Genomic DNA, 12277 nt, shown 5'->3' with positions numbered 1-12277 from the left:
CCCTTAGTGGGCGTGCCCCTGATGGCCGTAACGTTGGCTTGGCTACCATGCGAAGTCCATCCCGGCAGATATCATCTCATCATTTGGAGTCTCTCTGTTTTATAGTGAAAATACTTAGACTATAAGTATATTGAGTGTATCTCTAGATTTATCTACGTAGCACACTCACACACCGGATGAAATGCAAAATCAGAGATTTGAACATTGGATTTACTTATAGAACAACTACACAGATTATCTTTAAGGTATTTTTTTTGTTGTGTATATTTACATAAACTTTAACAAAAACAATATTTAATTTCCTACCTATCAAACAAAGAAAAAGAAAAAAAAAAAAAAAGAACTTTTCTATAGATTTCAACGAGATTCTTATCTGCTTTCTTTTTATATCGACTGGCTAATAATTTGCCACATTTGCGCATCTTTCCTATACTATAACATTAAACCACAAACGTTACTTTTCTCCATCCCCATCTCCAAATGTCTTTTAGTACTTTGCCGTGACAAGTGACAACGCTGGCTTCTTTATGAACAAGAAAAATAGGTATAAATAATTATATTCTTTTTTCAACTAATTTTAAGATAAGCACGGCATCGTATGATCATTGATCATCACGTACTCAAATCTTTGCAAACTTTTCCCAGCGTGCCTATAATCTACGGTATTCTGGTGCGGGGCCCAGACCCTGATTTGCAGATATCCGTTTCCCTTTTTCTTGGATTTGAAAATATCCATGAAAATCCTAGTCTTTAGAATATATAGATAGAAAAATGCTTGTTACAAGCATATGGGGTAAACGGCATGCAAATAGAGTTGACGTGAAGATACTTGATGAGAGAGACCGAACTGATGAGACAGAGAGATGAGAGAGAGCTAAGGAGAGAGAGATCGAGCTGATGAGATAGCTTATGAAAGAGAACATATACGTTTAGAGAAAGAATAAATAACTTATTTTAAATTGACGTGACATGAATGACTGCACGCCTGTTGTATCTACTGACTGTATATAGAAAAACTAATATAGACTTGGCTCGATTTTTGTAGGCTTGAAAGTGGAAACAAAAACACAAAAAATCTTACGCTTTAGAGTAAGGAGAATGTCAAATCATGATAAAAATGAAATGAAAATATAGTATATAGTATATGCAAGCTATAGATCAATTTCCGGGACAAAGTTAAATGGGGTAATTTACTTGCACAAGATGCTAATTGCTGAGGCTTGGATGACATTTTCAATCAGTCATTTGATCATTCTTTCTGTTCATACAGATCAGATCAGATCATATCAATAAAATTCAAACTTGGTAGAGGAAAAATGTATTGGATTTGTGGGTTTGGTTCTTCAATGAAAGTCATGAGGTTAATGCTTACAGTTACAGACTCATCTGTTTCTATATATACCTAAATTATAAAGGAAGTGCACCATTAACATAGGACGGGCAAAACAGTACAGTCTCCCTTAACATAAAATATTAATTTGAAGTACCTCAAAAAACGATTCGATTTCCTTTTAATACACCAAGAATTAACGTATCAGTCTCAAACAAAAACCTATTAATGTGGGGTTCACACCCACTCACAAACGGCTACTTGTAAAGTTTGCCATCGTGGCTTGGAGCTCTGTTTTCTCGACACGCGGCACATACACAATGGTGCCGTACTATGGACCCACTCACTAGGCAAAGAAAGATCAGGACCATTCATTTAAGAAAAGACCTGTAGATACAGTCTCTGAGTAAATACTGCAAATAAAATTTTTCTTCGTATATCATGATCTCTTTCGGCGAACTGGGTTTCTAATGAATAAAATTATGATCATTGGGGGCACAACGTGACCTTAATCATAGTATGTCTCCCAAACGGTTTATAAGCATCAGAGGTTAATCATGGCTGCCCAACGCATTGACTCTGGCTATCTCTTCCATTCTGAACCGTCCAATTATCATTTTCCCTTCATTAGAGGGAGAGAGAGAGAGAGTCTACCCTCTTTTTCCAAACAGAAGAAGAGCAAATGATTTTTCTTTTGTTTTCTTGGAGAATTGGAGCTAATTTGCACATGCAGCAAGGGATATTCACCCATATATAATTCCCAATGGATTCTTCATCATTAATCATTATCACTTCCAAACATTGATTATTTGGGATTGGATTAGATTTTGCCCTCAGTTTGATAGTAAGTTAAGATGAGATAAAAGTTAAAAGTTAAATAAAATATTGTTAAAATATTTTTTTTAATATTATTATTGTTTTGAAATTTTAAAAAGTTGAATTATTTATTATATTTGTGTGAAAATTTTAAAAAATTATTATAATTAGATTAGATGAGATAAGATGAATTGATATCAACTCTAAATCCAAACCGGCCTTTATATACTCAAACCTCCTTAATTCTAATTAGATAGTCTAATTTACAAATGATGAATATATGATGAATATATGATGCAAATTTTTTTTTTATATTTTTAATAATTTTTTTAACAAAATAATCTCGTATAATGTCCAATTTTTGTTTCCACAGCAAATGGATCAACTGGATTAAAGAATGTATCACTACTGTTTCATACTATGTGATCATAAATGGAAGCCCTTGCGGCTACTCTCAACCATTCGGAGGTCTTCGGCAAGGGATTTTTTTATATCCCTTCCTCTTCATTCTTGGAACTATGGTCCTCACTCGTATTATCATAAAAGAAGAAAACCTTGTTCACCTCATAGGCATCTCCATTAGCAAGAATGGACCCACTATATCACATCTATTTTTTGTAGATGATTTGATCATCTTTGGAAAAGCCTTCAAGAATAATGCGCAAAGATTCTGTAACTGTCTTGAAAAATACTCTTTGATTAGGTAGTTCACGCTGCTAAGTCCTTCATACAATTTAGTGGCAACACCTTACCCCAAATTAGAAGAGAAGTAAAATAGATCCTTGGTTTAAAAAATGTCACCTCTAATATCAAATATCTTGGTCTGTCCCTTCACTTCAAAGTTTCAAAAAAAGCTCATTTCAAAGAAATGCAACAGAGGATCACTCAGAAACTGGTAGGGTGGAAAACCAAGTTCCTCTCCCAGGGTGGCAAGACCACTTTAATATGATTAGTAGTCAGTTCCATTTCTTCTTATCAAATGCCCACCCTCTTAATTCCAAAAGCTGTTACTAGCTTCATTGACAAATCCTTCATGAAATTCTAGTGAGGTTTCTCAACTGTAAAATCTCACAACTCCACTCCTAAATTGTGGAAATCTAGTTGCAAACCTAAATTAGTAGGTAGCCTTGGTATAAGGCTAACTTCTGATTTCAACATAGCACTCATTAGCAAAATAGGTTGGCAAAGGATTAATGGAGGTGAAGCAACTTGGAAGAAAATGCTCACCAGAAAGTACTTGAAAAACCTTTCTTTCTTTGCAATCAGTCCAAAGAACACTGACTCATGGATATGGAAAGGGATCTCAAAACAAAAAGATATTCTGAAGAGCATTGTGTGCTTTCAGATTAATAATGGTGTAAGCATAAGGGTTCGGACTGATCCTTGGATCCCCACTCTCCCCACCTTTCAACCCAGTCCAAAATCTCCATCTACACAAAAGGACCTAGCATTAATTGTTTCTGAATTAACAATGGAAGAGCCTAGAGGATGGGACATAATTCTACTTCAAGCCCTCTTCCATCAAGATACAACGAATGAGATTAGAAAAATCCCTCTTGCCCAATATGATTTTCATAACCAAGAAGACAAACTCATGTGGATACATCATAACACTGAGAAATTTTCAGTCAAGTCTACTTATGCAGCTATCTCCATGAACCAAGATCACACTAACTCTACTGATCAATTCAGTAAATGGAAAAAATTTTGGAAGATTAGGATCCAAGATCGTCTAAAACTCTTTTGCTGGAAAGTCATCCACAACATCACTCCCATGAAAAAACAATCTGAAAATGTTTCTCCCTCTAAGTGAAGAGGATATCAAATGCCCCATATGTAACACTGAGGAAGAAACACAAATACATCTCTTTTTGACTTGTCCTTTCACAAGAATTCTCTAGAGGCACTCCCCCTGGCCCTTAGATATCACTAACTTTGCTAATAGGGACATCAAACAATGTATGGATTGTATAATTACCCCTTTAAGGAATCTCAACATTCCCAACAGTGAAGAATATCACTTCTAAATCTTTACCATCATAACCATGTACAGCATCTGGTTTCTTAAAAATAAGATAATACACGAGACCATCCAACCAAATATTGAGAATTTTTTATTGGCACCATCAAAGTTTTTAAAGAGCACTGTCAAGCTTAATAAGCAGGCTAATGATAGTCACAAGTGGAGAGCCATACCTAGAGAATACCGCACCTTAACATTTGACATGGCGGTTAGAAGCTTAGGCAACACAACAGTAGCCATATGTAGATTAGAAAAGGTGTTCCCAATCTTTGTTCAAACCAGATTCATCCCCAGCTTGAATCCAAACCATGGAGAAGCTACAACTATACTCATAGGAGTCAATGAAGTCAAGGAAAAACACATTGAAAAATTGGTAATTGCATGTGATTCACTGACAACACTACAAACAGTAAATGACCCGGAAAGTATTTCAAATTGGACTGTCCAACCTATCATAAAAGATATGAGGAATTCATTGAAAACTTTTTTAAGCTAGAAAATCAGGAAAATTCATTGAGATCTGAATCGATACGCGCATTCCATTGCGCATTAAGCAACCTCCAATTATCTATATAGAAGCATAGCTCTCATCTCAATTTATCCATGTCTTCTAGATTTTCACAGTGGTACAAACCCACCTGGCTTGTAATTCTTCCATTGTAATGGTTGATGGACAATGCTTGTAATCTACTATCTGGAATGAAGCCCTATTTGTCAGGGAAGAAAAATAAAAAAAACTCATATAACCATTTAGGAAAACACTACTATGCCTACTCATTTTAACATTTCTATTTGATCGTTGGTCAAAATTTATTTTTTTTTATTTTTTATTTTTTTACTTAGTGATTAAGAAAGTGATTTTAAATGTATTGGTGTATTTTTTTTTATTTTTTAAATGTATTTAAATATGTTAAAAAATATGAAAAAAAAAAAATTTACGCTGGGCGGTATGCGTAGTGTTCAAGATGGGGTGGCTTACTAGCCACACCCAACTATTTAATATTAGAAAAATTCTTGATAGCAGTCACTGTTTTGCTGCATCCAAATTGCACACATTACGTATCACACGAACAGTCCTTGATAATATAGAGATGAGAGATGATGAGAGAGAGCAGAGATGAGAGAGAGATGCTGATGAGAGAGAGAGTTAGAGATAAGAGAGAGTCGGAGATGAGAGAGAGACCGAGATGAGAGAGAGAGAGAGAGTCGGAGATGAGAGAGAGAGCATGAGGGATGAGAGAGAGAGTCGAGGAGAGAGAGATGATGAGGGATGAGAGAGAGAGAGAGAGTCGAGGAGAGAGAAAGAGCCGGCAAGAGAGAGAGTTGATGAGAGAGAAAGACGTTGGAGAGATGATGAGAGAAAGAGAGGGGTAGCGTCTTTAGAGAGAGAGAGAGATGCTGGAGAGATAATGAGAGAGATAGGGGTAGCGTCTTGAGAGAGAGAGAGAGATGATGAGAGAGAGAGAGGGGTAGCATCTATGACTATGTGGGTATTAAAAAAAATAAAAAATAAAATAAATGAAACACATGCATCTACATAATATATGCATTGTATGCATCACTACAGTAAATATTATACAACAGTAGTATATTTGTTTTTCTAGATTATCAGAGTGAAGAAATTCCTTTGCTTTAGCAGCGAATGTGGTTGTCCTCAATTCCTCGTCGAGAGTAAACTGCCAACAAAATGTCGCGGGATTCTCTCTCCAACTTTCTTCTTTCCCCACTTTGTTCTCTTTTTCTCTTATCTTTTTGTATCTTCCCGAGGTCCTTGTCTCCTGAACCTTTACCATTCTTCAACACTCCCTCTCTTCCACCCCCGTCAAAGGTTTCATATATTTCCTGGTCTCTCTTTCACACTCACGCCCCTCCATTCTATCTGCCCAACCTTTCTCGTCGCTTGGTTCTCTGCTACAGACTTGTAAGTCCTGTTAATTCCATCTTTTATTTAGATCTCCTCAAACCGTCATTATTTTTATTTTCCTGGATATGTGTCCATTGGTTTTGTTTCTTCTTCTTCTCTGCAACTCCCATTGTCTAGTGGGTTCTTTGAATGATGAAGGCTATGCACTTTTGTCGTTCAAAGGGCGCATTACAGTAGACCCGGAAGGGTCTCTGAGTAACTGGAACTCTTCTGATGAGAGCCCTTGTTTGTGGAACGGGATTACATGCAAAGAACAAAGGGTTGTTTCTATTAGCATTCCAAAGAAGAAACTTTATGGGTTTCTTCCTTCTACTCTTGGAGCTCTCTCTCAGCTCCGCCATGTAAATCTGAGGAACAATAAGTTGTTTGGAAGCTTGCCTGTTGAGCTCTTTGAAGTTCAGGGGCTACAAAGTCTGGTACTGTATGGGAATCTCTTATCTGGGTCCGTGCCTAGTGAGATTGGGAAGCTCACATACCTCCAAACCTTAGATTTATCCCAGAATTTCTTTAATGGGTCTTTACCGAGTTCAGTTGTTCAATGCAAGAGACTCAGAATCCTTGATCTCAGTCAAAATAATCTCACCGGTTCTCTGCCAGATGGATTTGGAACTGGTTTGGTTTCTCTGGAAAAACTTGATCTTTCATTCAATATATTCAATGGTTCAATTCCTAGTGATATTGGAAATTTGTCCAGGTTGCAAGGTACGGTTGATTTATCTCACAATCGTTTCTCTGGATCAATCCCAGCCAGCCTTGGAAACCTTCCTGAGAAGGTATATATTGATCTCACTTATAACAATTTGAGCGGGCCTGTACCTCAAAATGGTGCACTAATGAACAGAGGACCAACAGCTTTTATTGGGAATTCTTGGCTCTGTGGCCCTCCACTGAAGAACCCATGTTCTTCAGATACAAACAGTGCGAGTTCACCTTCCTCCATTCCATTTTTGCCAGATAATTACCCACCTGAGAATCCTGATGACAGTGCTGGAAAGAAAGCAAGAGGCTTAAGTAAGAGCGCTGTAACTGCGATTGTAGTGGGTGATGTAATCGGCATTTGCCTCGTTGGATTGCTGTTCTCGTCTTGTTATGCAAGGATTTGTGCTTGTGGTAAGGGTAAGGAAGAAAATGATTATGGTTTTGAGAAGGGGGGTAAGGGAAGGAAGGATTGTTTGTGCTTTAGGAAGGATGAATCAGAGACTTTAGAAAATGTTGAGCAGTATGACCTTGTGCCATTGGATACGCAGGTGGCTTTTGATTTGGATGAGCTTCTTAAGGCATCGGCTTTTGTTCTAGGAAAGAGTGGAATTGGAATTATGTACAAAGTTGTCCTTGAAGATGGGCTTACCTTAGCTGTGAGAAGGTTGGGTGAGGGAGGTTCTCAGAGATTTAAAGAGTTTCAGACAGAAGTAGAAGCAATTGGAAAAGTAAGGCATCCTAATATTGTAACAGTAAGAGCCTATTATTGGTCTGTTGAAGAGAAACTGCTCATCTATGATTATCTGCCCAGTGGAAACCTTGCTACTGCAATTCATGGTAAGTCTTACGCAGCCCTCTTTCTTGAACTAGGTTCCTTTTTTTTTTATGTATTCTCTTTTGTGCTGGTTACTTACCTTATTTTGATTTATTAAATGCTTTTATTAATGTAATTTTTTTGGAATTGATTTTGTTGGTTTAATGTCATCAGGGAAACCTGGAATGATATCATTTACACCACTATCGTGGTCTGTTCGATTGAAAATTATGAAAGGAATTGCAAAAGGGTTGGTATATTTGCATGAGTTTAGCCCCAAAAAATATGTACATGGAGACCTGAAGCCGAGTAATATATTGCTTGGAGAGAATATGGAACCGCACATCTCTGATTTTGGACTTGGGCGCCTTGCTAATATTGCTGGAGGGTCCCCAACCCTGCAATCTAATCGAATGGCCACTGAGAGACCACAAGAAAGACAACATAAGAGTGCAACCTCAGAAGTTACTACGATTAGCTCAGGTACTAGTATAGGATCTAATTATCAAGCTCCTGAGGCACTTAAAGTGGTCAAACCCTCACAGAAATGGGATGTTTATTCATTTGGGGTGATCCTACTGGAAATGATTACCGGAAGATTGCCCATTGTTCATGTGGGTACCTTAGAGATGGATATTGTGCAATGGATTCAGCTCTGCATTGAAGAAAAGAAGCCACTTTCAGATGTTTTGGAACCATATTTGGCTCTAGATGCAGATAATGAAGAGCAGATGATTGCAGTTCTAAAGATTGCAATGGCTTGTGTTCATAGCAGCCCTGAAAGCAGACCAGCAATGAGACATGTGTATGATGCTTTAGACAGACTTACCATGACCACTGATTGAGAAGCCCCATACAATTATGAATTTGATCATTGATGTAGCTTGTCATTTCACTGAGATATACACAGGGTAGCTGAATTTTCCTAAATTCAGAAAAAAAGAGAGAGAGAGAGAGAGAAAAATTAAGATAGAACCGATATCAGAATTGAAGTGTTGGAAGAGAGGTAATGGTCAATTTGTGTTGGTGACTTTATTCTCTGTAAGGTTCTCTTTGTCAATTGTCATTGCATAGGGGCTAGGTGAAGGTAGGTCTGCTAGAGGAGCATGCGATGAGACTTCATATCCTATCTTCAATGAGTTGGCTGTTGGAATATATGTAAAAGCATGTCTTTTTTTTTCTTTTAGTTCTTGAAGTAGACCCTTTTTGTCTTCTTGTTTCATGTTAATTATTTTATTGTTGTTTCTTCCACTCTACCCTGTCTAATGAATCCTGAAACAATTGATCAAAAAAGAAAAGTGTATACTGATCGCATGTATGCAAAACTGAGATTGTGATGACCATATTACTTGGGGGTATGGAGTCCATCCAGCTGAACTCCTTTGGTCTGTTTCCTGATTAATGGCCTGTTATATACTATCATGAACTTTCCCAGCAAAAGATGTACTTCAAGACAAGATTATCTGGGAGCATGCCCTCGTTGGCCTCTTTCACATTAGTGAAAGCATGAAGTAAACGTGGTCCAGCATTCTAAGATCAAGTTTAACTTGATTTTGGCCCCTTATTTGAATTTTATATATTGTTTATGGTAGTTAGCGAATGCTGCTTAATCCGGATTTATTTCTACCTGTATAGTGCATGTCTGAATTGGGATCTTCTTCTTCTTTTTTTTAATAGAGGTTGCCCCTTTGTTAACAAATCCTCACTTTTGGCGGAGGAATACATTTACAAAACCTCAACCAAAGCAAAACATACCAACAACACTAATATATCTCAATGCAAGAAAACCTCACAATCTCATACATGGCAAACCCAAATAATCCAATCTCAACAAACCTCTCACCTCTCTCGGCAGCTCTCTAAGCTATCCCACGAACTCGAGATGTCCATACGTGCCAAGTAATCTGCCGGACTATTTCCTTGGCATCTTTCTCTTTTGGATGCTACCCTTCTTTATGCACGTCAAATTTGTGCGATCTTCACGTATATTTTGTAATCCATCTTTATTCTCAAACCTATTTTCACTTTTCATATATCCATTTCAATGTTAAGGTGTTCTTTTCTCTCATGTAAAATATCATTTTCTTCTTACCCAACAATGTGGCTTGCAGAAGTCTTTGGTGTCCCTGGATTTATTTTTTGTTCAATCTGCATTTTTTTTTTTACTATAAGAGAGCTTCTTGCTGGAATGTAAATAAATTTTGGGGCAGACATACCTTAGTAATAGTATTTATTTGAAAAAAAATTATTACTTTATCAAGTGGTTGGTTAGAAAATTGTAGATAGGTTGGTGTTTTGTCATTTCTGTTTATTTTAACTCAATTGAATTTTACGAGTGTTAGAGTGTGGATTGTATCATGTTCACGCATGGATGCAGATCACGATAAAGAAAAAAGCAATGTTTCTCTGATGTTTTGTCATTATCAATCACACTGATTGATATGGTACATTTTAAGTATTTTATAAGTCAATCATTTAAATAAAAATTAATTAATTAAAATATGTTAAATCATGCGATTAGACATAACAAAATTAATGGAAATATTAGAATTAACACGAGATAGTGCTAACAATATTTAAAAACATATTGGTTTGATCACCTGAACATCCACCAACTAAAAGTTGATACTGATCAGCCTGCTTATGCGGTCTTTCATTAAGATGCTCCTTTACATTATTTTAGGATTACCAAAGTTGCAGTGGACATTGCGATTTTGAAAGACATTTGCTTGGGAAGTTTTCCACCTTAACTTTACTTCTAATTAGTCAGATACGCTTAAAAAACATGAGAGAGGGGGGAGGGAATGAAGAAAACTCAGGTGAATTTTGATGAAGAACCAGGAACAGGATCTGCATTCTTTCGTGCAATCCTCAGCCGCTTCACACATTGCACAAACACCCTGTGGCAAGAGAAACAAAACAGTCAAACACAATGCTAGCTGCTTCCAAGACTTTTTCCTGTACTTTAGGCCTGGTTTGGTTAGTCAATACAGATGAAAACATCTCATTTGGAGTTGTACCGAACAGTAGTTTTGGCTATCCAAATACAATATTTTATCTTTTAAATTTTGAAAATATTCACTTAAATGAACGGTAAATAAACAGTATGAAACAGTAAAAACTGACATTCGGGATAAAAGAGAACAAGAAAAATGCCAATTCTTAAAAGCAAGCAGGAGATTATGACTATTTAAGAACCTACTTCCATGGCACATCACCAACTGCCCTCCAATTCTCCTCTGATCTGTCCTTATACAACAGCGTAAATTCGGATCCATCCTGGAACAACCTTAACCCAGATACCACTTGTGTCCCTGAAATATTGAGGGAATTAATCATTAATTGGTTATTATTTAACTAAAAAAAATTATCATTTTTAAATTTCTAGCATGGTAGCTTTTACTTACCAAACATGTCCTCCAGATGATATGCGAGGCCAGAGTAATCGCCATGATCAGGGATGCAAATTTTCCGGCCAACGATAACCCCATCCATGTTAACCTTCACATAACCCCAACTCTCTTTGCTTTGGACTCCCTCCGATTCTTCATCACAACCTTCTGGGATATTTCTTCGGTGCATACTGTTTAAACTGTTCAAGTTCAGGTTAGCCTCATGAGGCCAATCATCATATCCCTCAAGGCTTAAGACTGATCCAAATGATGCAACACTCCGGTCAGTACATTGCAACTAATGTTACTAAACTGAAAGGCCTAAAAAAATTTCCTTTTAAGCATTATCATGAAAGTGTTATGATAAAAAATATTAAAACTGTAACCAAATCAATATCCGATAATTTTTTAGGGTTTTTGAATCAATGATTAGATTTTAACGATCAGTAGTACCGGAGAAAAAACTATGGGGTGAGATGCGATGATTTTAAAGCTAAAAGTTAAAGATTTAACTAAATTAGTATCTAACAACTCTAGTACTTTTAGATCATGAATGAGTAAACCTTTAACAAAAAGCATAACCATCCATGCAATACTACCTCGAATTAACGATTTATATTGGCACATAACAACGTATCATATGATTTTATTTGTTCTTGTGTCAAATTAGTACCATATACCCCAAATGTGTCACCATGATGGCGGGGCATTTTGCCCATAATTAATTGAAAGCCGCATGAAAGCCTTAATCTCAACTGGAAAGCATTCAAAGCTAGCTAGACATGAGTAACTTAGATAAACAACAAATGACAACATGCAACAAAAACCAAGGCACAAAGCAAGGGCATACGACGACTGCTGCCGGAGGGATGATAATCTTCAGGTTGCAGAGTTCTCAGACTAAGACCCAGGTCAATGCTACCATGATCACCATCCTGCTTGGCTTCGAAATGAGCTGACTGAAGAGTTGAGGAGAGAAGAAATCCCGATGTGTTTGAATCCATGATCGGAATATTGCAGTCAACCGTACTTAGCTAGGCTGTGTCGATTGCAATGGTGTGCGGATTTGCATTCAAAGGAGGTACCTATTTATAGAACTTTTGGGCAAAAACAACTGAAAATGTGAAGCAGATCAAAAGCGAACTGTGCCAGTGGGAGGGGGGGGGGGGGGGGGGGGGGGGGGGGGGGGGGGGGGGGGGGGGGGGGGGGGGGGCAGCTGAGTAGACACTGAAGACAAGAAAGCGTCCTTACCATTATGTATTATTGAAAGAAGGTTTAT

At 37.3% G+C, this 12277-nt stretch overlaps 2 protein-coding genes across 2 annotated transcripts; one reads left to right on the top strand and one right to left on the bottom strand.

Moving 5' to 3' along the window:
- Positions 1–5804: 5804 nt before the first annotated feature.
- LOC121257967 (receptor protein kinase-like protein ZAR1) lies at positions 5805–8540 on the top strand. The gene is made up of 2 exons (XM_041159267.1): positions 5805–7629; positions 7781–8540. Exons 1-2 carry the CDS (start codon positions 6159–6161, stop codon positions 8449–8451), a joined length of 2142 nt encoding a protein of 713 aa, XP_041015201.1. The 5' UTR covers positions 5805–6158; the 3' UTR covers positions 8452–8540.
- A 1657-nt stretch (positions 8541–10197) lies between these two features.
- LOC121257968 (auxin-responsive protein IAA32-like) lies at positions 10198–12149 on the bottom strand. The gene is made up of 4 exons (XM_041159268.1): positions 11849–12149; positions 11014–11256; positions 10809–10920; positions 10198–10506 (listed from the first exon to the last, which is right to left on the bottom strand). Exons 1-4 carry the CDS (start codon positions 12000–12002, stop codon positions 10422–10424), a joined length of 594 nt encoding a protein of 197 aa, XP_041015202.1. The 5' UTR covers positions 12003–12149; the 3' UTR covers positions 10198–10421.
- Positions 12150–12277: the final 128 nt, after the last annotated feature.

This window comes from Juglans microcarpa x Juglans regia, chromosome 3S (assembly GCF_004785595.1).
Source record: "Juglans microcarpa x Juglans regia isolate MS1-56 chromosome 3S, Jm3101_v1.0, whole genome shotgun sequence".
Lineage (NCBI taxonomy): Eukaryota > Viridiplantae > Streptophyta > Magnoliopsida > Fagales > Juglandaceae > Juglans > Juglans microcarpa x Juglans regia.
The sequence above is the reverse complement of the archived record's forward strand: the minus strand, read 5'-3'. Positions and strand labels throughout refer to the sequence as shown.

Bases quoted from the DNA above. Each gene is read 5' to 3' on its own strand.
- LOC121257967 (XM_041159267.1), top strand. From the start codon at position 6,159: ATGTGTCCATTGGTTTTGTTTCTTCTTCTTCTCTGCAACTCCCATTGT. The intron at 7,630-7,780 runs GTAAGTCTTACG...TAATGTCATCAG, and splicing joins CCTTGCTACTGCAATTCATG to GGAAACCTGGAATGATATCA.
- LOC121257968 (XM_041159268.1), bottom strand. From the start codon at position 12,002: ATGGATTCAAACACATCGGGATTTCTTCTCTCCTCAACTCTTCAGTCA. The intron at 11,257-11,848 runs GTATGCCCTTGC...CATTTGGATCAG, and splicing joins TCCCTCCGGCAGCAGTCGTC to TCTTAAGCCTTGAGGGATAT. The intron at 10,507-10,808 runs GTAGGTTCTTAA...CTCTTGCCACAG, and splicing joins GTTGGTGATGTGCCATGGAA to GGTGTTTGTGCAATGTGTGA.